The sequence below is a fragment of the Lonchura striata genome, chromosome 26 (assembly GCF_050655825.1).
Source record: "Lonchura striata isolate lonStrDom1 chromosome 26, ASM5065582v1, whole genome shotgun sequence".
NCBI lineage: Eukaryota > Metazoa > Chordata > Aves > Passeriformes > Estrildidae > Lonchura > Lonchura striata.
In genome coordinates, this window is record NC_140728.1 from 7,667,384 (window position 1) to 7,691,606 (window position 24,223).

General features: G+C 54.0%; 3 protein-coding genes across 8 annotated transcripts in view; 2 read left to right on the forward strand and 1 right to left on the reverse strand.

Moving 5' to 3' along the window:
* The window catches only part of KCTD20 (potassium channel tetramerization domain containing 20), a 30,470-nt gene extending 27,068 nt beyond the window's left edge, over positions 1–3,402 (reverse strand). For 4 of the 6 annotated variants that reach the window (XM_085561411.1, XM_085561416.1, XM_085561415.1 and 1 more), the window contains exon 1: positions 3,377–3,402. The gene's annotated coding sequence lies outside the window, so the exon portion shown is untranslated. Of the gene's footprint in view, positions 1–700; positions 2,973–3,271 lie in introns of those variants that run through there. The other 2 variants (XM_085561413.1, XM_085561414.1) reach the window with 2 other exon arrangements.
* Positions 3,403–4,997: 1,595 nt separating this feature from the next.
* Positions 4,998–11,482, forward strand: ETV7 (ETS variant transcription factor 7). Its single transcript, XM_085561420.1, has 8 exons — positions 4,998–5,141; positions 6,721–6,838; positions 7,109–7,273; positions 8,105–8,212; positions 9,063–9,251; positions 9,527–9,669; positions 10,006–10,106; positions 10,578–11,482. Exons 1-8 carry the CDS (start codon positions 5,136–5,138, stop codon positions 10,687–10,689), a joined length of 942 nt encoding a protein of 313 aa, XP_085417546.1. The 5' UTR covers positions 4,998–5,135; the 3' UTR covers positions 10,690–11,482.
* Positions 11,483–15,121: 3,639 nt separating this feature from the next.
* Positions 15,122–21,469, forward strand: BNIP5 (BCL2 interacting protein 5). Its single transcript, XM_085561418.1, has 6 exons — positions 15,122–15,630; positions 16,687–17,411; positions 17,994–18,128; positions 18,588–18,649; positions 18,918–19,175; positions 20,124–21,469. The coding sequence occupies exons 1-6, from the start codon at positions 15,620–15,622 to the stop codon at positions 20,166–20,168; spliced, it is 1,236 nt and encodes a 411-aa protein (XP_085417544.1). The 5' UTR covers positions 15,122–15,619; the 3' UTR covers positions 20,169–21,469.
* Positions 21,470–24,223: the final 2,754 nt, after the last annotated feature.

A 24,223-nucleotide genomic window follows, 5' to 3' on the forward strand; every position in this document is an offset into this window, starting at 1 on the left:
AGAAAGCTCCCCCAAAATAAAATGATGTAATGAACTCCTACCATAAAGATCATTCCTTTCAAGCCCAAATCAAACACAACACTCATCCCCTTTAATTCTGGCAGCACAGGACAGCATCAAAAGATATCAAAAAGCATTTTACGTGCTGCAAATTAGCCTGTCATGAAACAAACACCAACAAATCAGCACATGCCTATTTTCATGACAGCAGAACTTACTTTTATCTGTCCTTAATTGCTTTAAGATAAGGTAAAGTAAGTCTAGACATGGGATTCTGCACAGGCTTCCCCTGGTTTACATAAGCTGCTGCATTTCAGCCCTAAGATCAGAACATGGATGTTATTATGGAAAATAAAGACAACCGTTGTACAGGCTGCTTTGCAGAAGAGCATTTGTTAGTGATGTAAATACAGAGTTATGCTATAAACAGTGTATTTATTTTAGCAAAAGGTGACTGCTTCCCTAAACAGAATAATAATAAAGGCACATGGAAATCCAGTCTGGAAAATAATAAGTCTCACAAGCAGCTGTGCCTACACACTAACCCACAGCTCCTGACCCAAACAATTCAATGTTTTGATGCTCAGCTCACTGAAAACACTTCTGAGAACTGAGCACTGAGGTATTTATAACCCTCACAGCCAGGTGACTGTGAGCAGTGCAGCCTCTCAGGCCCCGCACAGGGTAAACAAGGACACACCTGAACAGGGAAAGCTCAGGGATCCCGTTGATTCCCAGACACAACTTCCTTCCAAGGAGCTGTGTGTGACTGCTGCCAACGCCAGCAGCAAGGACTGGGACTGACGTGAGGATAAGGCTCTCACAGGGAGCACAGGTGAACTTTCTGCCTTAAAGCCATCACCTACAGCTACAACACGATTTGGGTTGCAGCAACCCTAAACACTCTCCCTACAGAGATTCTCAATCTCCCAGGTTTACAGAATCCCAGAATTGTTTGAGTGGGAAGAGATCTTAAAGCTCATCCTGTTCCAGCCCCTTCCATGGCAGGGACACCTTCCACTAGCCCAGGTTGTTCCAAGCCCCATCCAGCCTGGCCTTGGACACTTCCAGGGATCCAGGGGCAGCCACAGTTTCTCTGGGCACCTGTGCCAGCACCTCCCCACCCTCACAGGGAGGAATTTTTTCCCAATATCCCATCTAAATCTACTGTCAGGGTGAAGCCCTTCCCCCTTGTCCTGTTACTCCAGGCCCTTTTAAACAGTTTTTCTCCATCTTTCTGCAGGCTCTCTTCAGCTTCCTGGACGGCCACAATACAGTCACCCCAAACATTCTCTTTTCCAGCCTGAACAATCCCAAGTCTCAGCCTTTCCTCACAGCAGAGCTGCTCCAACCCTTTGATCTTCTCAGTGGCCTCCTCCAACAGCTTCATGTCCTGCCTGTGCTGGACCCCAGGGCTGGAGGCAGCTCTGCAGGTGGGGTCTCACCTGAGCAGGGCAGAGGGGGAGAATCCCCCCTCCAATGCTGCCCACACTGGGGGATCAGCCCAGGGCTCTGGGGGTTCTGGGTCCAACACATGTGACCAGTCCATGCCATTTGGGAATGTCCAAGCAACTCTTGCCCAAATCCTTCTACCAGAGCTGTTCTCCAGCTCTTCATTCCCAGCCCGGATTGATACTGGAGGTTGACCTGACCCTGAGGCAGCACCTGGACCTTGGTCCTATTAAACCTCATACCCAAGACTGCATTATTATCATCCCTGCCCTGAAGGGCCTCAGATCACTGAGATGGCAGAACAGAGACAGGAAGGATCACAGCTGACACAAAAATGTGCCTATGAGCAGAGGTGGGCTGAGGTCTCACCCATTTAGGGGAAAACTCCTTAGAAATTCCTGCTCCTTTCAAAGCACAGTGGGGCCAGAAAGGAAGGAGGAAAGGAAGCTCAAGCCTAAAAACATGTTTAAGACTAACACTGCGTCAGCCTACAGCCCCACAACACGTGTAGGAGGGTGGTGTGTGACCAAGCAGCACCCCAAGGGGAGACTGGTTCCATTCTGGGGGTGGTGGGCACAGCACAGGGCACTGGGCACAGTCCCAGCCTCACACACAGCCCAGGAACACGGCAGAGACACGAGGCAGGGACACGAGGCAGCCGTGCTAACCTAGGGATAACAGTCCCAGCCCCCCAGCAAACAGAGTGTAGGAGACACTCCAAAGACCCCCTTGGCAAGCAAACACTACAAAGGTGGCAGCATCCCCACTCCCACAGATGGCCCCATCAGCTCACACAAGGTGCTGCCCCCAAACACCCTCAGAGCAGCCCCCAAAGCTCCCCAGCCTCTCCAAAGCACATTCACAACGACAGAGTCTGCTGTGACCCCCACACAGCCCCACAGCCCACTCCAGCACATCCTGTGTGACCCCCAAACACCCTCTCAGCCCCACAGCCCACTCCAGCACATCCTGTGTGACCCCCAAACACTCCCTCAGCCCCACAGCCCACTCCAGCACATCCTGTGTGACCCCCAAACACCCTCTCAGCCCCACAGCCCACTCCAACACATCCTGTGTGACCCCCAAACACTCCCTCAACCCCACAACCCACTCCAGCACATCCTGTGTGACGCCCAAACACTCCCTCAGCCCCACAGCCCACTCCAACACATCCCGTGTGACCCCCAAACACCCTCTCAGCCCCACAGCCCACTCCAGTACATCCTGTGTGACCCCCAAACACTCCCTCAACCCCACAACCCACTCCAGCACATCCTGTGTGACGCCCAAACACTCCCTCAGCCCCACAGCCCACTCCAACACATCCTGTGTGACCCCCAAACACTCCCTCAACCCCACAGCCCACTCCAGCACATCCTGTGTGACCCCCAAACACTCCCTCAGCCCCACAGCCCACTCCAGCACATCCTGTGTGACCCCCAGACACCCCCTCAGCCCCACAGCCCACTCCAGCACATCCTGTGTGACCCCCAGACACCCCCTCAGCCCCACAACCCCTTTGACGGCCAGACCCCCCCCAGCCCCCTCATCCATGTCCCCCGACACTCTTCCATGTCCCCTGTGATCCCCAGATACCCCCCAACCCCCTCCAAAGCCCACTCACAACAACGGAGCCCCCGTGACCCCCAGAGAGCCCCTCAGCCCCCACTCCCACCTTTCCTGTGCCCCCCAGGCCTCTCTCTGCCCCGCACTCTCCTCTATGCCCGCTGGGCCAGGTAAACCCCCCCCCCCCAACCCCCTTTTCCGGACACAGAGCGCGCTGCGGGCGCCGCCAGGCCCGTAACCGCCCTCAAAGCACCGAGAGCACGGAGAAGGCCCCCCGAAGGCCAGAGGAGAGCGGGAAGGGGTCCCCAAAGCCCCGCAGGGCCCGCGGCCGCCCCCCGGCCGCCCAGGCCGCACTCACCGCGTCCCCGCCGCGGCCGCTCCCTCAGGCGGGCGGTGGGCGGGGCCCCGCCTCTGAGCCCCGCCCGCCGCCCACGCCGCCACGCGATTGGGCCAGCTCCGTGATTGGCGTCCACAATTGGCCAATGGGAACCGAGAGAGCGTGAGGGGGCGGGGCGCGAAGGGTCCGTGCCCGCGGGGGGCGGAGCCCGCCCAGCCCGCCCAGCCCGGCCCGGCCCAGCCCGGCCCAGTCCCCTCCCACAGCCCCTTTTTGTCCCTAAAAGCGCCTCCCAGTCCCATCCACTCCTCTCCCCTCCATCCCAGTCCCCTCCCAGTCCATCCTCCTATAGCTCAGTTTATGCCGGTGCCTCCCAGTGGTTCCCAGAGCCCTTCTAGTGCCCCGCTTGTTCCTAAAAGTACTCGTCTTGTACCTCCCAGTCTATCCCAGTGCTTTAACGGTCCACTCCCAGCACCCTTTTTGTCTATTAAAGTGTCCCATAGTCCTTCCCACTCCTGTCCAATCCCTCCCAAATCTCATTCAATCCCTTCCATGTCTATTCCAGTCACTCCCAGCTCATCCCAGTCTATCCCAGTGCCTTCCAAATCTATCCCAGTCACTCCCAGCTCATCTCAGTCTATCCCAGTGCTTTCCAAATCTATCCCAGTCACTCCCAGTCTACCCCAGTGCCTTCCAAATCTACTCCAGTCACTCCCAGCTCATCTCAGTCTATCCCAGTGCTTTCCAAATCTATTCCAGTCACTTCCAGTCCATCCCAGTCTAGCCCATTACCCACCCCAGTCACTCCCAGTCCCCTCCCAGTGCCCCCTTTTTCCTAAAAGAGAACCTTTTTCCCTCCCAGTCCCTTCAAAGCCCATCCCAGCCCCTCCCAGTTCCCCGTAGAAGCCCACAGCGTGTCTGTCCACACATCCCAGGGTGTGCGTGGGGCAGGTGGGCTCCGTCCAGGTGTGCTCCCACCTCCCGTTGCTCCGGGACCGGTGCGCAGCTTTCCCCCTTTCCCCCTTTCCCCCGGCCCCAGCCGCGCCTGGCGGAGAGAAAGGACGAGCCCCGGTGCTGGAGCTGCGCCCGGCGCGTCCCGGGATCGTTTCGTCCTCCGCCCGCGGGGCTCCGGGAGCATCGCGGTGCTGTGCCGGTACCGGCGGAGCGGGGCGAGCCGCGGGGCTCCGGGAGCATCGCGGTGCTGTGCCGGAGCATCGCGGTGCTGTGCCGGTACCGGCGGAGGGGGGCGAGCCGCGGAGCTCCGGGAGCTGGAGCATCGCGGTGCTGTGCCGGTACCGGCGGAGCGGGACGAGCCCCAGGGCCCCGGGAGCATCGCGGTGCGGTGCCGGTACCGGCGGAGCGGGGCGAGCCCCGGGGCTCCGGGAGCATCGCGGTGCTGTGCCGGAGCATCGCGGTGCTGTGCCGGTACCGGCGGAGCGGAGCGAGCCGCGGGGCTCCGGGAGCATCGCGGTGCTACCCCGGTACCCCTCTCCGCCGCGGGGTCAGGGGAGCTGGAGCATCGCGGTGCTGTGCCGGAGCATCGCGGTGCTGTGCCGGTACCGGCGGAGCGGGACGAGCCGCGGGGTCACGGCCCCGGCGGGGGCGGGGGGAGCAGGACCCGGCCCCGGGCGCTGTCCCGGCGCTCTCTCCGGCTGCCCGGGCCCCCGGCTCGTTTCGATTTCGTTTTTCGCCAGGATCGCGCCCGCGGAGCGCTCCCGACACCGCGGCGGCGCCGGGCTGCGCTCGCACCGGGCCGGCGAGCGGCCGCCCACGGCCACCGGCCATGCAGGTAGGAGCCCGGGCCGGGCCCTTGTCCCCCCTCCTGCCCGTCCCCTCTCGGGATTTCTCCTCCTCAGTTCGGGCTGGAAGTTCCTGCCCTGGGGGTGACCCCTACCCCCCTCCAAACGGCCTCACAAAGCCCGCAGCAGCCGCGAGCCTCTGTTCCCCCATTCGGTCCTGAGCAAAAAGCTGCCCTCATACATCTGGGGCTCCCTTTTCACCCTACTTTTTCTCACTTTCCCACTCAAACACCACCAAGGACAGTATTTCCCCTTGAAGAAAAGAAAAGCCATCTCAGAAAAGTCTGAAAGTAGCTAAGCAGGGATAAAAGCAAGAACATAAAATTAGTATAACATAAAAATTCCGAATGTATCTCAAGGCCTAGAAATCTTTGGGAACAAGAAAAATACAATTTTTTTCCTGGTCTTACTGTAATCTCTTTTGTAAGAGAGTCACATCGTTGGGAGAAAATTAAAGTAACTTTTAGAGAGTTCTAGACAAAATACACTGCTAATTTCTTTCACTTTTATTTTCCCCATAAGCTTATTGCTTAGAGTGAATCTGAAAGATAGTTTGCATTGCTGCCAAGCCTGCTCAGAGTTTATTCTGGAGTCTCACTGTTCTCCTCATGCAGTGTCATGTAGCTGCCTGCTTTTTCAGTCCAACCCGGTGACCACCAAATTGTCCTTCTGCTGAAGAAACCCCCTTGCCAGCCTGATGCCTTCATCCTGCTGTAACTCCAAGGGAAGCATTTTTCCCTGGACTGATGCACTGTATTGCTCCTGTCTCCTGTTCTGATTTTGGGAGCTTCAGCTTTGCACTTAAGAGGTGTCCAGCTCCCATCTCCTCACCCCTCATTTTCAGAAGGCTCAGCTCTTCTGCCCACACACACATTCAAGGGGTGGCTGCTCTAAATCACCTGCAAAAGCCTGCCTGAACCTGAAGTGCTCAGATTTGGTAACTGCTTCAGAAAATACCATTTGACAGCAAAATTGTTAATTTTCTGGTGAGTGAAGCTGAGAAATTGCTGGGATTCACATTAATAGGTTTTTAAGGGGAAACATTATCTGCTTGGCTGCCAGTAATATTTCAAGATCTAGATGTGGCTGGAAGCAGGATCTGAGCTCCCTTCTGGCTCACATGCCCTGGCTGAAGGGGAAAAATAATTATTGAGGGGCCAGAGCTCCATGGAGAGTGCGCAAGAGGAGCTTGCTTCCCCCTAAACCATGGGATAGCCATTTCCACTTATGCCCAAATGATCACTGGGCATGATACTTATATTTACAAGGGTGTTATCTCTAATTAACCAATAGGATAAAGAGAATTAAAGACCAATCAAGTCCAACTTTATCATAGCTATCTATAAAAGAATATATAATATCTAATAAAATTTACATTTACCTTCTAAAAACCTAAGGGTTTATGTCACTTCATTCATGCGTCCTTAATACAAAAACAACACACATCACAGCACACCACACTGCTATGAGAAATTCCCAGTTAGGAAATACTGGGGCAGGTGGAGGCATCTCCAAAGAAGAGGCAGGACCAGAATTTTCCCCCACTGATGCATCTGATCTCTTCCCCAGGGCAAAGTGGCCATCAGCTCTTCCAGCCCCGTGGTGGCAGTGTCCTCAGCACCCCCAGCCCAGGCCAGACCCTCACCCATCAGCACTGGGCACATCTTCAGGCTTCCAGGGAGGCTGAGTGAGTAGAGGTTAAGCAATTCAGTGTTGCTCAAAAAAGAGTTCCCATGGGGTGGGACAGGGTGGGTACAGCCATGGTGTCCCCCCAAGGGACCATTCCCTGCTGGCAAGGGGGACACGGCTTTGTCAGGGTTCATTTTCTCTCTTTGTGGTGTTTTTGACTCGTGAGAGCTTAATATAGAGGGAAAGTTTGGCGATGGACAAGAAGCTCTGCCCTGCCACTCAGCAGGTTCGAGAGCAGAGTTGTTTGAGAGGCTGCTCCTGGTTTCAGGGATCCAGCCCTCGCTGTGGAGCAAGGATGATGTGATCCACTGGCTGCGGTGGGCTGAGAAGGAATATTCCCTGCGGCCCTCTGACGAGAGCAAGTTTGAAATGAACGGCAAAGCCTTGTGCATCCTCACCAAGGATGACTTCAGACACCGAGCTCCCAGCTCAGGTTAGAGCCAGGGGTTTGTGAGCATCAATCCAGCACAAGGTGTGCTCTGCTGGGAGGGCTCGACGGCTCCCAGCAGCCTGGGTTTTGTGCTGGAGATGAGGACAGCTCTTCCTTTCTCTGAACTGCAAATACTTTGGGATGGGGAATAACCCCTGTGGGAATGCAGAACTTCCCTCTGGCTGCCCTGGCAGGTGTGGGACCCTGGCAGGGGTCAGGAACCCCCCTGGACAGAGCCCCCAGAGACACTGGGTGTGATCTCTGGCCATGGAAAAGAATTTTCAATCTTACAGCATGAATTACCAGCTCTGAGTGTTTGATATAAGTAATAATTAAGTGTGGCACAGGTGCAAAAGTAAAATTTTAGGATTCTAGATGAGGGGTCCAAAGGGGACAAGATGGAGGAAATTGGGTGTGCCTTGTCCTTTTTCTCCTTCTTCATGCCCTCCATGTCTCACTGTGGTGTTGGCATTTTTCTGTTGGTCCAGGCTGGGGACACACTGTCCAACGTAGGTGACAGATATTGGCACGTTCTTGTAAATCCAGCCCAGGGAGTTTCTGGTATTTAATGTTTGTCACATCCCACTGAGGGCAGAGCCCCACACGCTGCCCTGCAGGACAGAGCTGGGCAGGGCAGCAGAACATGTGAGAGATCAACAGAATAAACAACCTGGAAACCAGCACAGACCAGGGCTTACAGAGACTTTCTACAATCTCAGAATCATCAATACCACAGATTCTGACCAAGCCCGTACTGTGTAGTTCAGGATCTCAGCAGCACTACCTGAGAGGGATCATTATCCAAAGTCATCTGAGTAGTTTCCTTCCCTGCAGGGGATGTGCTTTATGAAATACTCCAGTTCATTAAAACGCAGAGAAGAGCTCTGGTGTGCAGCCCCTTGCTGAGCTCACCCTTCAGGAAACCCAGGAGCACAGAGGAAGGTATGATGGGAGAAAAATATCCTGGGAGAATGGCAGTGTCCAGCAGGCAGAACTGCCTGCTTGCACACACCTGGGGCTTGCAGCTCAGCCTGCTGAAACCATCCCACACCACCTGAGAGTGGCAACCAAGCTCAGCAAAGTCCAGGTCACCTGGGAAGTTTGTAGTGATGCAGCAGGTCAGAACCAGTGCTGTGGGGGTCTCTGGCAAAGGCTGTGACTTCCCTAAGAAGTCTGCCTGCACATTAAGATTTGGATCAGGGGCGGTCAAAGCCATGCAGAGGCAGAGCCCTGCTGGAGACCAGTCCTGCAACATAGCTGGGAAAGGGCTGAGGAGCTGGGGCTGAGCTTACACAGAGCTTCTGGGTCAGTGGGTGGGGTGGGGAGAGGGCCCGGTGAGGTTGGTGGGGGCCCGTGAGGCTTCTTCGTGCCCTTGGGGGACCCAGGTAGGAGTTAGGGTGGGGCTGGATTGGTGTCAGAGGTTGGATATGTGTGGAGGTGGATCTGTGAGTACTTTCCTGGGCTCTTCTACTGGTTCATGTGCAAGGTATTAACATATTAAGTCCCCACAACAATTTACCAAGGGGTGCCTGGGCTCTGGGGCATTTTCCTAGGCCAGTTTTTCTTCTGCATCTGACCCTTACCCTACCTGGTATCTCCTCTAACCCCCCTGGACTTTTTGCTGCTCCAGCTGTAGGAAAACCCCAGGTTTTCTTCAGCACCCTCCTCCTCTGCTGGGCTGGTCCCAGGCTGATATCCACCCCAGGCTGTCCCTGCCCTCCTCTTTCATGGCTTTGCAAGGTCTGGGACCCTAATGAACCACAGGCTGCTTATTAGGGTGGTTTTTTTGCAGGTGCAGATTGCAGTGCTGAGGCTGCCCCAGTTGTTTCTTCGTGGCTGGGCTGTGCAGAGCAGCCCCTGTTCCACAGCCACACGCAGCCACTGAACCTCTCCCACCACAGCTCAGGGAGTAGCTGCAGGCCAGGTGCCATCTGCTCTTTTCCTGCTACCCTGTCGGCCCCAGTGGATGGGAAAATTGCAGGTAATTATGAATTTATAGCCTTGTTCCTTGGGGAAATGAGATGGTGCTTTGTCCTGTCTGCCCATCTGTCTCCCTTCCCCTCACTCCATGCTTTTCCACCTCAGTTTCCCCGCCTGAAAAATTATAATTGCTCTGAGATCTCGCAGTAAAAGCGCCGTGCCTGAGCTCTGGCTGATTCTCATATTCATTATTGCTGCTCAATGTGCAGTCCTGCTGCCTGGCCAGCCTGGCTGGAGCACAGGGGCAGCTCAGTGAGCAGCATTTCCCCTGCTCAGACTGCAGGCTGCTGTGGGAATACGTGTACCAGCTGCTGGCCGACCCCCGCTACGAGCCCTACATCAGGTGGGAGGACAGGGAGGCCAAGGTCTTCCGCGTCGTCAACCCCAACGGGCTTGCCCAGCTCTGGGGCAACCACAAGGTGAATGCAACTGAGGGGGAATTTGTCATCCCTGAGAAGGAATTTGTCATCCCTGCATGTCCCTTTCATGAGCTGTTCCCTAGAGCTGATGGCCCAGGGGTTGGGGAGGGGGACACGGGGTTAGTGGGAGATGCCAGCCTGGTGGTTCAAGTGGGACTTTCTCATCCCTTGGAAAGCAAACCCATGAAGCCAGTCTGGGTTAGGGAGCCACACTGCAGACCCACAATGCCCCAAACATCCTCAGGTGTCCCATGTGTGGCCCTGCTGCACACAGACCCAGAGCTAGCGTTGTTGCTCACTTTTGCTCAACACCCCACAATCCTTTTCTCCTTCCAGAACCGGATGAACATGACCTATGAGAAGATGTCACGAGCGCTCAGACACTACTACAAACTCAACATCATCAAAAAGGAGCCAGGGCAGAAGCTGTTGTTCAGGTGAGATGAAGCAGAACAGAAAAATGAGCTGCCTGGGACGGCATAGATGGGGCATGGAAAGGTGATGAGCTCCAGAGGCTGGCAGCTGCTTCATCCAGCAACATCCTGCCCTGCACATTCCCCAGTGGGTTTGTGCCCAGGCTCTGTGCTGTGCCAGCTGGGAGCTCAGCACTTCCTGGGATCCTCAGCAAAGCCCAAGGATGGCAAATCCCCTCTGAGCTCCAGAGCTCAGGTGATCACAGACTCATGGAAGGGTTTGTGTTGGAAGGGACCTTAAAGCTCATCTCATTCCACCCCCTGCCATGGGCAGGGACACCTTCTACTCTCCCAGGTTGCTCCAAACCCCATTGAGCCTGGCCTTGCTGAGGGCATGAGCTCCAGCATTTGCATCTATGCAAATGCAAAGGCTCCCCTTTGTTTTGGGGCTGGGTTTGGACATGCCCTTAAAGTCATCACAAAAATGTATTTCAGGTTTTTGAAGACTCCGGGGGAGGTTGTCCATGAGAAATCCAGCAAACTGGAGCAGCTGGAGAATGAGGACCATGAGGATTTGAAGGAAGAGCCAGTGGAGGTTTCACCATAGTAAATCTTTGGAGGCTTCAGTGCACACAGGGACACTTGTGCTTTGCTGGGCAGTGCTGGTGTCTCCTGCCTCTCTTGGACAGAAGGCCACAGAGCTGGCCTGGATTTCAAAGCCTGCTGTGAGCCAAAGCTGGGACATCTCTGGGGCTTCATTAGCAAAACACACCCAGAAGCTCTCCCCCAGCCCCAAATGCACAGGGGGATGTGTGGGCTGGTCTTCTGCCGGTTCTTCTCGTGCCCTTCAGGAGGTAACGTAATCATTTTGCTTTGAAATGTTGATGCTTGTCTTTAAGGTCCAAACCTGTGGAAAAGATCCCTCTGTTCTTGCAGGGAGATGAGCAGAGCAGAGCAGGAGCTCTGGGCTGAGCACCTGCAGCTCTGCTGGGCAGTGAGAGCTTCCCCAGCTGGGAGCGAGGGCACAGTGCAGACGTGGTGCCTGCTGGAATCTCTGGCTCCTCTGAGGCTGTTCCTGGGATTTAGCTTAGGAGTGTGCTGAAATACCTGCCTGCATCAGGCCTGGCTGAAACTCCACGGTTTAACTCCTTTCCTTATAAAAGATAATGACTTCTGTAATTAATTTTGTGATTAAATAATGTGAAAAGAAACAAAGCCGGTAACAAATATGACCCCACCCATGGTCAGATATGTGATTATTTGTTTTGAGTTTGAAGCAGGAATACCTGAAGTGAACAGAGTGTCTGTCTGTGTGTGTGTGTGTGTGTGTGTGTGAAAACAGAAAACACCCACTACTATTTTCACTTTACTTTCCACAGAGGAAATAAAATGCTGTGACTGTAAGATTGAAAATCTCACTTCTTGCTGTTTGAAGGTCTGAAACTGGGAAATCCAAGCTTTCCTCATTTAAAATCAGCTCCTCTGGGCACCCAGATCTCATCCCCAACATTTTTTGGCACCAGTCTGAGCTGCTCAGCAGCTGATGGGTGAGCACAGCATGGTTGCACCATGAGGTTTCCACCAAAACTGGTAACTGTCGACCTGAAACTACAGCCCCTTTGGCTGAAACTAGTCTTGGTCCTGCAAAACTGCTTCACATCTGCAGCCTGGAGATGCAAAGTGGGCAGTAGCCAGTGAGAGACAGTGGTGGGATGGGTGGTGGCTGGATGGCAAAGCTTCAGCAGTGCAACATCTCTGGAAAACTGGCTGAGGAGATTCACCTCCAGCAAAAATCACCAGCTCATCGGCAGAACAGAGGTGCTTGAAAATTTGGGTGGTGGAGGAGAAGGGAATGAGGAGTTTGAGTGGAGTAAATGAGGAAGGGAGGCCACAGTCCCTGCTAAGAGAAGGGGCTAAAGGTTACCCAGCAGCCACCCAGCCACAGCCTGGAAATGCTCCACAGCAGCAAGGTGCAGTGAAGCACACAAACCTCATCCTTCCCTCCACAAAGGATGCTTTTTATCCCAGGGAAGAGCCAAACCAAATCTTTCTCGGGGTGAAATGCTTCAGCTTTGGTGGGACAGCAGATCTCCTTCCTTGGGAGCTGTAACATCCAGGCCCTGTGCCACTCCTGGGATATGCACCAGTGGGTGCATTCTTCCTGATCTCCTCTTTCCACTCCACTTTCTTGCAACAGAAGCAGCCCTGATGGCTCCTGAGGATCCCACTGCTTCTCCCAGCTGTGTTTGTTTTGCTGGAGCAGGTGACAGTGGGTGGCCCTGGCTCGTGCTGTGCTCGCAGGGAGCGTGCGAGGTGACCTCTCTTCACCTGCTTTTCCCGTGATGACTAAAGATCACTCTGGGCTTGGCTGGGGCTTTCCTTTCCTGGCTGGGAAGCTGCCAAAAGCCCTCAACCCCCCTTGTGCCTCCCTGAGCAGCTCTAGAGGGGTCTTGGGGAGTGACAATCCAAGGGCACCTTTGCAAGGATGGGTTGGAATGATGAGCTTTGTCCACACTCCTAGGAAGCTTTCGTGTACCTCCTGGAGAAAGAAATACCTGGCTTTGCCTGTGACAAACAGAGGCAGGAGGGCTGTAATCCTGCACCTTTCCTGGAACAGGAACCCATCCCTGTCAGTAAACAACAAAACAACCACTGTTTGTGCCAGAGTTTGCTGTGGGGGTGTGGGGAGGGACAACACACGGTTGTTGGTGACTTTTGGCACGGCTGGAGTTCAGAAGCTGTGAAACACAGACAGGTGCCTCATGTGAGCTTTCCCAGAGGTTTTCAGGTGTTTCATTCCCTGGAGAAGATCAGCCACCCTTCAGCAGCCCCACATCTGCTGGTGTTTGGTGCAGGGAATTGCACATTGCTCATCTGTGGGGGGAAGCAGCTAAAACCACACCCAGGGCTGGAGGAAAAGAGGATTTGCTTTGGGGGCTGGTGCCCACCACCCTCTTGGATCAGAGGAACTGCAGAACTGGGCTGAGAGGTTTCCACTGAGGCCATGTGCTGGCTGGGGCAGGGAGCAGTGGCTGCCCTCCACATCCCTACCATGGCTCAGGTTCTTCCCTCCACATCCCCACCATGGCTCAGGTTCTTCCCTCCACATCCCCACCATGGCTCAGGTTCCTCCCTCCACACTCCCACCATGGCTCAGGTTCTTCCCTCCACATCCCTACCATGGCTCAGGTTCTTCCCTCCACATCCCCACCATGGCTCAGGTCCTTCCCTCCACACCTCCACCATGGCTCAGGTTCCTCCCTCCACACCCCCACCATGGATCAGATCTGCAGCTGCTGTGGTTTTGTGCCCAGGTTGATGGCTCGTGGCTGTGCTGTTTTGTGCCCGTGGTTGATGGCTCAAAGGGACCTTTGTGGTCAACATAAAACACAGTGGCCTCCTCCACCAGGTTGGGTTGGCTGTGGCTTTGTGTGGCCAAGCCTAGAAGGCCTCCAGAGGAGGTGATTCCCAACCCCTCTAGACACCCATCTGAGCTTGTCCCAGCCTCAGGCAGAGGAGAGCTTTCCTGATGTCCAATCTCAGCCTGTGTCTTCCCAAGGAATTCAGGTGCTTTGACACCTGCCTTCTGAACCTGTTGTTGCCCTCTGCACCTTGCAGCTCCACGTGGGGAAAGCCTCTCCCTTGTTTTTTTTTCTGTCTTCTGAAGCAATTTCTGGTGCAGAAGCCGCTTCTCCCCTGCTGTGCTCCCATGGGTTTAGTTCTGCTTTTCCCCCTGGTGTAACTGGCCTGAAGGTGCCAACCCCAGCACTGGGTGCTCACCCCTCACAACTGCATTTCCTGCCAGCTCCCTTGTTCTCTCCCAGCACTGATAAGAAAATTGGATGAAAAGTTTGGGTCCAGATCTCTTGCCCCCACTCTGGTAACGGGATTTTGGTTTATCTCAGTCTCCCGTATCTTTTTCTTGTGCCTCTCTCTCTTTAGGTTTGAATATGTCCCAAATCCCAGGAGTGATCTGAGCTTGGATAAAGGTCTCAGTCCTGAAACACATTTCAGGTGAAGATTTCTCCTGGGATTTGGCTCTCCCATCTTCTGGCTGTGTCTGGAAGAGGTCAGACATCAATTCTGATTCCCAGTGGAATCATGAGCAGGGATGGTGTTTGGTCTCAGCCTTGGGGAATCTCCAGTAGAAAGATCTCCAAATGGGCCCCAGGTGGATGTGGCTTTTTGTTTTATTGAACAAAATAGATTGTGAAACTCCTCCTCATCCCCTGGAATCGACTTGCTTGTGGAAGGATGTGGACATGAGGTGGGAAGTGGCCTGGAAGCTCCTCCTCACCCATTTATCAGTCGATGGGGGTACTGAAAAACTGAGCCAGGTAATTCCTAATCAATACCAGACGCTGATTCAGCCGTGTGGGCTCAGGAAAAATGAAGGGACATGGTCTGGATCCCTCTCAGACACAGGAAATTATGGCATAGAGAGTTTATAGAAAGAGAAATAAAACAGTCTTGATTGCAAGCTGTACTCTGTATCAGGAAAAAAAATAAAAAATTATCCAGGAGACACCTTGGCTGAAGATCATTCCAGCTGAAAACAGCGCTGCTCTGGTGGAAATCTTCCCGAGGGGTTTTCCAGAAGGGGGTTTTCCAAAGCCTGCGTGCCCGGCCCATCCCTGCGAGCTGCAGTGCGGAATTTTGCCATCAGATGGCAAAGCAGCGATGGGGAATAGTGGGAGGCACCTGCCGGATGCCACAGCCACGGGAGGGGACACTGGGGTGCCAGACGGAGCTTTGGGGTCAGATCTGCTCGGCCCGGGTGCAGTTTGTAGCTGCTGGGTTGGGCAGATCTGCCCGGTGGGAGATTTTCCATCCTTGGGTGAGGCTGAGTGGGAGCCACGGGAGCGGGAAGGATTTGGGACAAGAGCTGGCTCGTGTTTTCGGGTGGAAGCACGGGCTGGCTGAACCCAGGGTGGGTTTCAGGGATGTTCCAGCCCAGCTGTGCCCAGGGTTGTGCAAGAACCTGGCAGTGCCACGTCCCAAAATGTCTGTGGCCCCCCAGGAGCCAGCAGGGACCTCCAGGGATGTCAGCAGGGCTCACATCTGTGAGCCACATCTCACACTCTGCGTCCTGCACTGAAACCCTGCTCACCCGAGAAAGTTTTAATTCCCCTCACAAACACAACTCAGAAGAGCCCATTTCAAGCATCACACCCAGTAAAAAACAAGAAACCAAACCAAACCCAAAGGCAAACAGCTGCCTGAGATAGCTGGTCTCAAAGGGCAGTGCTTACACCAGGTGACAGGTGATTTTATGTTGTTTTGCTGCTACTTGTCATCAGGAAATTGCTTTCCCTTCCAGTGAAACTCACGCCCATTGATCTCCACCACGAGGGTGGTGATAGCGAGGATCCCAGGCGGAAGTTTTGGCTGCTCTCCTACCTGAATGGCTGCTAAAAATAGGACTTAACTCAGCCACCAGCTTGGGTATAAAAAGGCACCTCCCAGGAGAGCCTGGGATCCCTCAGTGCCCGTGGCCCAGGAATTCATCTTGAGCTGTTTCCAAAGGAGCAGAAATAATGATGGAAAGGTAAAAACCAAACCAGCAAATAACCAATGTTGCGGTCAATGTACTGGAATCAATCAAAGTAGGATGGGGGTTGTGTCTTCTTTGCCGTGATTAAATTTAGTGGGATGATTTTTTATTGAGTGTTTGGTGGGCTTTGGTGGTGGCTTGGATGAAAGGAACTTGCCTTTCTGACCCCAAAAGCATGCTGAGGTGGGGTGGGTGGGTGTGCTGTGTGTTGTGATGACAATCTCTGGGGCTGAGCAGAGGCTGATTCCCAACTCCAGGGTGCCTTGTACAGCCAAGTGTACCAGATTTCAGTGCTGGCTCCCCGTGTGCTGTTCAGGGGTGGAGAAATGTGGTTTGGGTCGTGTTCTTTGAAGGTAAAATTGGTTATGGAGGTAAAACCAGCACAAGGCACCATCACGGCTCTCTGGTTTTCCAATAGCAGTGTCTTTGGTTGAATTTTGCTTGTAAATGTAGAGAAAATTGTGGTGGGAAAGGCAGGGGTTGGTGCTCTGAGCTCTGTTCCCAGCCCTGCTCTGGTGGGAGCTCACAAGGGCTGTGCCATCACAAGGTGACCAAGGCCATTTGCAGGAGCCCACATCCCTTGGCCTCTCCAGGGGCTGCAATGATTTTTAGCAGCCAATACTTTAAGGGGAAATACTCGAAATTCTGTGTCTCACTGGGTGCTCCTGGGGTGTGGTTTTTCATGTTAGTGTGGGAGAATGTTGCTGTGAGATAATGGGATGGTGTCTGGGTGATGTCCTTGCTGGATAAAACCCCCGGGGTGATGACCAGGCTCCTCCTCTCCCAGCCCATCTCCCTCCTCTCCACAGTTTCGGTTCCTTTACCAACGAGTCTGTGCTTATAAAACCCCACGTGGGCCGACTGCATCAGGAGCACTCAGATAACAACCATAAAACTGACTGATCATTAACCAGGAGCATTAACAACCCCAGACACCCACAGCACCCCTGCGTGCCAGCACGAGGGAGGTTTCCATCCGGCCCAACCCAAATGTGCAGTGGCCCGGGGAAGGCAAAAACCAGACTGAAAATGTTGTTTTTTTCTCCACAGCAACACTCAGGCTCTGGCTGAGGAGATGCCTCAGTGGGATGTGGGGAGGCAGCCACTGGGCAAGATCCTCTCTCTGGACAGGCGAGAGGCCAAGAAAGTGTTGGAGATTTATGTCAAGCGTTCACTGAGCTGCCGTGAAAACTCACTGGCGGCCAAAAAATCCCTTCAGGAGAAAGACAGAGGGCGAGGGAGGAAAATTGATGGGCTACATCGGTCAGAAAGTGATTTCTGCACATACTCATGTGCCAAACCCAGCCCCAGGAAGGACCAGGAGGAGAGACTCAAAGCACCAGACCTGGAGGAGACTTCGGGTGATGACAGCAAGGTGCCTAAAGAGGGGCTGAAGGCCAAGAGGAAAAGCACAAAAAACTCTTCCCTGGGCAAAACGCAACACTCGGGTTCAAAACCAGCCTGGCTGAAAGGTTTCTTAAATCTCTTCTTGAAGAAGAGCCCTGAGGACCAGAAAGAAAACACAGGGCAAAAAGCAAAGGAGAAAGATGTCAAAGCTCTTCAGGGCTCCAAACCAGAAGGAGCCAAAAAACACAGAGTAGACTCCAGCACGTCCCCAGCTTTGGGCAGAGTCCTGAAGAAGAAACCCAGCCTCAAGAAGGTTTTCTCCCTGAAGAAGCACGGTGAGGAGGAGCGGGGAGAGCCGGGATCCGGGGCGAGGAGCAAGCGGCCCAGCTGCCTTCCCCTGCGGCACGTCCTGGCCCCGGGCCAGCCAGGTGGGACCCCACCCCAACCCTGACCCACCCCTGCTGCCAGCAGAACCCTGCTGGGCTTCTCTGGGGAAAGCCGTGGCGTTTAGTGCTGGTTTCTAACCCCCTCCCAGGGTTTTCTGGGGTCTGGGATAGGTTTTGGGGACTCCAACCCCAACCTGCTGCCCCAGGAAGGATCGTTGTGCCCCTGCTTTGGGCACAGTCACTCCAAGTCAGCTTGGGCAGTTGTCACCCAAGCGTGAGCTTTCCTCCTCTGGCAACCAAGGCTCACAGTGGCTTAGTTCAAACCTGTATTTGAGCCCTGGGATGAGATCCCAAGCCACTCTAGGGCCAACGTTAAGCTGCTTGAGATCTGCCTTGGGGCTGGGCGCAGGCAGAGCCCGCAGGACACCATCCCCAGCCCAGCCCTTCCCGTGCCAAAACCCTGCCCAGGGCATTTCTGAGGAGCTCTGGCGGGTTCGGGGCAGGTCCCAGCCGCTCCGCTGCTTCCTTGGCTTTCGGAATGCGCTGACCCGGGCCGAGCATCGCTGTCCAGGCAGCGCAGCCGAGGCCATCCTCACTGCTGGCTCTGGGTTTGTGTCCCGGCAGAGGCGGAGCCGCCCGATGGATACTACAGCCAGGTGTCCGAGCAGATCGGGCTCATCGTGCAGGGCAGCGAGAGCCGGGGGGGCACAGCAGGACGATGCGGGGAGCCCCCGCAGCCCCCCGGCACCGACGGGGTCGGTGAGTGTTGGCCTTGGGAACAAACGTGGGGAAAACTTGGGATCCAGCCCCGCTTCAGCCCTGCTCCTGGGACATCCCTGTCCCCCGAGAGCTGGATGAAGACTTTGCGGGAGATTTTCAGCCTCAGGGTTTGATTGGGGGACAGGGAGATTCACAGAATCCCAGAATGGGTTTTGGGTTGGAAAGGACTTTAAAGAACCCTTCATGTCAGCCCCCCCGCCACGGGCAGAGACACCTTCCACTAGACCACATAAAAGACAAAATTCAGGGGTAAGAGAGTATTTATGCTGGCTGAGGGTAACAGAGGTAACAAGGCACGTGGCAATAGGCTGAAATAGGTTTTGGAAGGATGGAGGTGGATAAACATTGCTCAAGGAATTTTTCCTGGGGATTAAACAGAGCATGTGGATGAGTGAGGCTTGGTGAAAGGGCTGGACGTAACCTGGTGTCTCTCTACAGATGAAGCCATCAGGAGAATCGTTGCCCTGCTCCGGAGTGCAGGAGATGAGCTGGACAGGCAGGTGAGAGAGCTGTGGACAGCTGGATGGGGCTGAGGGAATCTGGGCCAGGCTCTGCACTGCTGTAAAATAAATACAGCAACACTATGGATTTCCCCGGGACAGGAAAACACTGAGGGAAATCAGGAAGTGGCAAATTTTAATTCCTTGCCTGGGCGTGATGGTGCCTGGCTGTCTGTTCTCAGCTGCAGTCCTGGTGTGAAGGTGTCAGCACGAGGGTGGCACGTGGAGCCCTTCCCTCACGATGTGCACTCACTTGTCTCCCACCCAGGTGAGGGAGGACGCACGGCTGCAGCAGTTCTTCAGGGACATGTCCTACAGCTCCTTCAAGAACCTGGCTGATGCCTACGTCCAGAGGGAGCTGACAGCCAGCAGGCCCAACGTCAACCCCCAGGAGATCCAGTTTGCCTACACGGTCCATCTCACCGCCACGGTGGCGGGGATCTGCAGCCAGGCAGTGAACAGGATCATGGGCTTCGGCACCCGCTACCTGGACGATTCCTTTGCACCCTACGGCAAAATTCTCCAGGTGAGGAGCAGGGTGAGCCTGGGGCTGAGCTCCCAGCAGCAAGTTTGGGCAAGTGCCCCAGGAAGTGGAGGCTGCTCATCTGTGGAAGTGTTCCAGGACAGGTTGGATGGGGTGGAGTGTTGGGAAGGATGGATAAATAGAATTGCCTGGCAAAAGATTCACAATAGTACAGCCAGGATGAAAACAATCCCCCCTACTGGTTGGACAATACCCTTACCTACAGATAGGTCCAAAAGTCAAATGGACTGTTCCATCTCAACCCCCAAAATGTACTGTTCATCCCACACCGTAACCCTCCCCTGAAGCATCAAGTGTCTGTGACCCCATTGGCCCAAGTCTTGTTCCAGCCCACCTTGAAGCCCCCTGATAAGGGGTCTCTGAGGGGCCACACGGCCTCTTGGAACTTCCCCTCTCTTAGAACTTCCACCCTTTCCTAGAGCATCCTCTCCACCCCCTGTCTCTTCCCTCCCTCATCCCCTCAGGCCTTGCCCCGTGCTGTGTCTGGCAGCTCCAAGCAGGACCTTTCTCCATCCCTAATAAACCTGATATCCCAAGAGCAGCTTCAGAGATCCCTCATCTCCATCCATCAAAGCTGTCCTGGAGCCCAGCATTCCCTGCAGTGGAAACCTGGGGTAATGGAAGGTGTCCCTGCCCGTGGCAGGGGTGGAACTGGATGAGCTTTAAAGGTCCCTGGTAGGCACACGGTTTGTGGTAGCTGGGATGGGGCTGTGCCCAGAGCCTCATCCCAATGGGTCCAGCACTGCATGAACCACGAGGGGTAGAAAGGGCTGGGCTGAAGAACAAGAAGTGCAGATGCTTGAAGCTTTCTGATATTGTATGGTGTTACTCTGTGTATTGTGGCTGTCTCAAGTGTGACATATGCTGTGACAGTCCCTTCCAATCCAAAGTATTCCATGATTTTAAGAATGTTTCCTTCTGTCATGGCAGGAGAGAGAAAAGCTCAGGACAGACCACTGTGACAGCCCGGACTGACACGGCAGCTGCAAGGGGCCCGTGGTGCCCGGGAACCCAAGGATGAACATTTAGTGGTGGGAGGGCAATCCCTGTTGGTGACCTGGATGTGGGGTGAATTTCTGAGCTGTGGATTTGAAATCTTTTCAGGAGAACCAGCAGTGTGAAATACTTGAACCCCACCTGGCTGGGGGCAAAAAGTCAGTAAATCAAACAGAGCCCAGATTTCACCCTGTATTTGTATTTTAGCTCCTGCCAAGTGCTTGTGTTGAACCTCAGGGGTTGTTGCTGTTTGTGCACATGTATTTATTTACCTGGTTTTCTAAATGTATTTGTGAATGTACAACATAATTTTTGTTGTTTCTGCTACCAGCCAAGAATCCAGTTTGGAAAAAAATCTCAAACTCAAATAAATTGGTGCCTAAATGCCAGCCAGGCTTGTCTGCTGGGACTTGTGTTATAGATGGAACAATGTTTGCTTTGCTCCAGCTGCTGTGGGCTGCTCCTTTCCAGCCAAATTCCAAGTGGCACAAGGGACTCTGAGAGCAGATACACAGTGTTGTCCTGCCATTTTTACAATTTACAGGCCTCCCCTTTCCAGCAGAAGGAGATTTACTACCCAGAGCAGCTTGTTCTGACACCAAGAACTGGGTAAAGCTCATTCCCAAGCGGTGCAGGAGCTGTAACTTCCTCAAGGACTGAGGGGATTTACAGCTGCCAGGGTCTCACCTATGAGCTCTAAGAAGATGTGAAATGCCAAAGCGATTTAAGCCCTAATCACTGGGAATGTTTCCAGCTAATCTTTGCCCAGACCCCTAAGCAGGGCCATGGATTAAGGCAGCTCTGGGCTGCGTCGGGGGGGTTGCCAGGGCTCAGTGTGGTGGCACCAGCAGCAGAATCTCCTCTGCAAGGCTGGACCTGGCCTGGGGTGAAGGAGATGAAGTTTTGGAGTTTGCATTGTGCAGGAGGGATGCTCTAGTGAGTTGAGGGTGATGGTGGTGGCAAACAAACGTGTGGGTGTGTGTCACTGCCACATTTTGGGTGGCAATCCCCCATGGGCCACTGGTGCCAGTCCAGGTCTGCCCAGCACCTCCTCTTCTTGAGGATCTGACCTTCTTGGTCCTTGTAAACCCCAAAGTAAATGAAAATGGGGAGGCAGAGCCCTCACAGGACAGAAGCAACTCTTCCCCACCCAGATCCACTTTCCCAGAGCCTTCAGGGCTGTGTTTGACAGACACAGGATTGAGTCACCAGCTGCCGAGGGAGGGGGGACACCTTGCAGGGCTCCATCTAATGCAGCCTGGGGTAATTAGAGTGTGGAAAACATTAAATCCCACTCCTGGGTCCTGCCAACAGCATCAGCACTGTGATTCCTTCTGGCTGGGAACCACCCAAGAGATTTTACTGTGGACAGACTGGAACTGCCCTCGTTTGTTTGCAACAATCCAAACATTCACGTGCCCTGCCAGACCCTGGGGCTGTGCTGGGACCAGGGCTGGGGAGCTGGTGCTGGGGATGTGGTCAGAGGGTCACAGGATGCCCCAATCTGTTTTGCATCTGAGCTCATGTGGGGCCAGGGATGGGCTGGGATTTGCATGGAGCAGAAAAGGGCTCTGTCTCTTCATGGACTTCCCAGTGGAAAGTCAAATATCCTCTTGTCCCGGAAGATATCATCCTCCATCAGCATGTGAGATGCACCTGCCAGGTGCAACATCAGAGAGGAAAACTCCCATTCCCTTCTCCTGTGCTATTCCCAATACCACAGCTGAACCAAACACTCTCCTCTGCTCACTGGACCTTTTCCCACTCATCAGGGCAGCTGTGCTGGGGGAACAAGGCACCAAACCTGCCCAGCCCCTTGCACAGGAGGTTCCTGCTCTCAAAAATCCCAACCCAGTGTGCAGGGCTGCTGCTCCAGCTGGGCATGGTGGGATGAGGTGGGGAGCAGCCACAGCTGCCTTAGTGCTATACCCCAGGGCTGGTGGCTTTTGGAGTCCAGGTCCCTTCCCGTGAGCAACTCCAGCTCCCTGGATTAATCTTCTGATTATAAAATTGGGACCTGGCTGCCTGTGACCACTGAAGATATTAAGAAGGTTTTAAAGAAGGGCAGGTTATTAGTCCTGGGGGTTTGAGCCGTTTCCAGCTCTCGGCATTACCTTCATCCTCCCCCGAACACCCCGTTGTGGCTTCCCTCAGCGGAGACAATCGCCTCGCACGAAAATCCCCGGGTCATGGGCACCGGCCATCTGGGCAGCAGATGATCCTGCCCGGGCAGGACACAGCCCTGCACGGCCCCCAGCCCCCCCAGGGCTCCTGTGAGCCGGGGGCTTTCACCCCAGACCCTCCCAGCTGCTGTGGGGACCCTGCATCTCCAAAGCCCTCAGTGCCCTCTAATCCTGCTTTGGAGTGCTGGGGGGTAGGGCAGCTTAGAAAATCAGCTCGGCACTTAATGAGCCAATTAATGCAAAATTTGCTGTCGCTAAGAGGATGATGACAAGGTTTCATCTCACGGGAGCGTGGAACTGAGCCAGGCAGGATGATGCCTCCTGGATGCTGTCCCGGGCTGTGGTGTTGGCAGTGGGGAGGGTGCAGGGGAGATTTGGCACCTTGGCCCTCCAGGAGAAGCCTCCGTGACCGAGTGCAGGACAGAGCTGTGTGTGGACAGAGGAGTGTGTTCCCACAGCTTCCATGGGATCATTTATACCTTTCCCAAACCTTGGGAGTCAGGGCTGGGCACGGCTGAGGAGGTGCAAGGGCTGAGTGAAGCAGGAGCATCCTACACCTCTTTATGAAGAGATAGTTGGAGTCCCTGGGGGCCTGAGGCAAACAATAGGAACAGTTAATGCACAGAGAATGTGGAAACAACTCATCAGCATACAAACCCTCTGCACTTCCAGTGTCCTGGAGTGTCTGGACCAGTCACAGCAGCAGGTGATAGTTTCATCCTTCATGAACTTGCCAGTGCTGGAAGAAAATCCTTTAAATGAAGGGATTTGCTTTCCTAAGGGCTGGAGGAGCCAGTGGCCTGAATGATGCAGATCAGAGCTTTAATATTTCCAGGAGGCTGGTGGAGAGGCTGGGGCGTGTGGGAGACTCACCCAGCAAGGAGATCATAAGAAATGTCAGACACTGGAAAGAAAAGAAATTAGGGGCTCCAGTAAGGCTGTGGATCTAGAAGCCCTAAATCAGGCAGTTGTTCAGCTCCAGGGTAATCCCATTCTTTATTAGATATATCTTGGAGCTGGCAACCTCCTTCTGTGTGTCCTGACATCCAGGGAGCCCCAGAGACCAGTCCTGGCTGTGCTGTGACATTTACCTGGGGGGTTCCAGGCAATGTCCACCTGCTGCTTCTGGTGACATTTCAACCCAGGCACATTTTGCATGTCAATGTGGGGGACTCTGCTCCAATTCCTGCCTTGAGGACCCAGTCATGGCTGGAGAATACAGGGAAAAATGTATGAAAATTTGGGGTGAAACAGCACTACAAAGGTGGTATCAGGATGCTGGGACCATGCCATGGTTCCCTGTACTGTGTACAGACACAGGGAAGGAGAGCCTTGTTCCTTACCCACATGCCCACGTTGTGTTGTGTACACAGCCCTAATCCTAACCCATGGAATGTTTCCTCTCAGTGTGCAGCTCTGTGGATTTGGACAACAGAAATGACACAATATTTACCAGTACTTAATAAATACATCTGTTTAAATGGCAATTTTTGTTCTGTATGTTGGCAGCAGCATTGGATTATTAAGGCTGAAAAGACAAGAAATCTGTGGCATTTCTCCCTGGTTTTATAATTATCCCCCAGACAATGAAGACAGTTTGATTCCAGTTCAAAGGCAGTTTGATTCCAGTTCAATAACCACAGGTTTGGGTCATCTGGTGCTGCTGTAGGGCTTTGTTGAGAGGGGAGAGAAAACCATTCTTTGGTTTTTGTCTGATGCAAACAATATCCAAGGGTCAGGCAAGGGCAAGACCCTTCCAACAGGCAGCAAATCTAAAGAATATTTCCAAACCTATCCCAATGTAACGCCCTGCATCCACCCCTTGTGTAACGCTCTCTGGCTTTAAATGTC

Excerpts from the sequence above, each read along its gene's own strand:
- BNIP5 (XM_085561418.1), top strand. Across the intron at positions 18,650-18,917 it reads GAGATGAGCTGGACAGGCAG|GTGAGGGAGGACGCACGGCT; the intron begins GTGAGAGAGCTG and ends TCTCCCACCCAG. Across the intron at positions 19,176-20,123 it reads CCTACGGCAAAATTCTCCAG|GAGAGAGAAAAGCTCAGGAC; the intron begins GTGAGGAGCAGG and ends CTGTCATGGCAG.
- ETV7 (XM_085561420.1), top strand. Across the intron at positions 7,274-8,104 it reads ACACCGAGCTCCCAGCTCAG|GGGATGTGCTTTATGAAATA; the intron begins GTTAGAGCCAGG and ends CCTTCCCTGCAG. Across the intron at positions 9,252-9,526 it reads AGTGGATGGGAAAATTGCAG|ACTGCAGGCTGCTGTGGGAA; the intron begins GTAATTATGAAT and ends TCCCCTGCTCAG.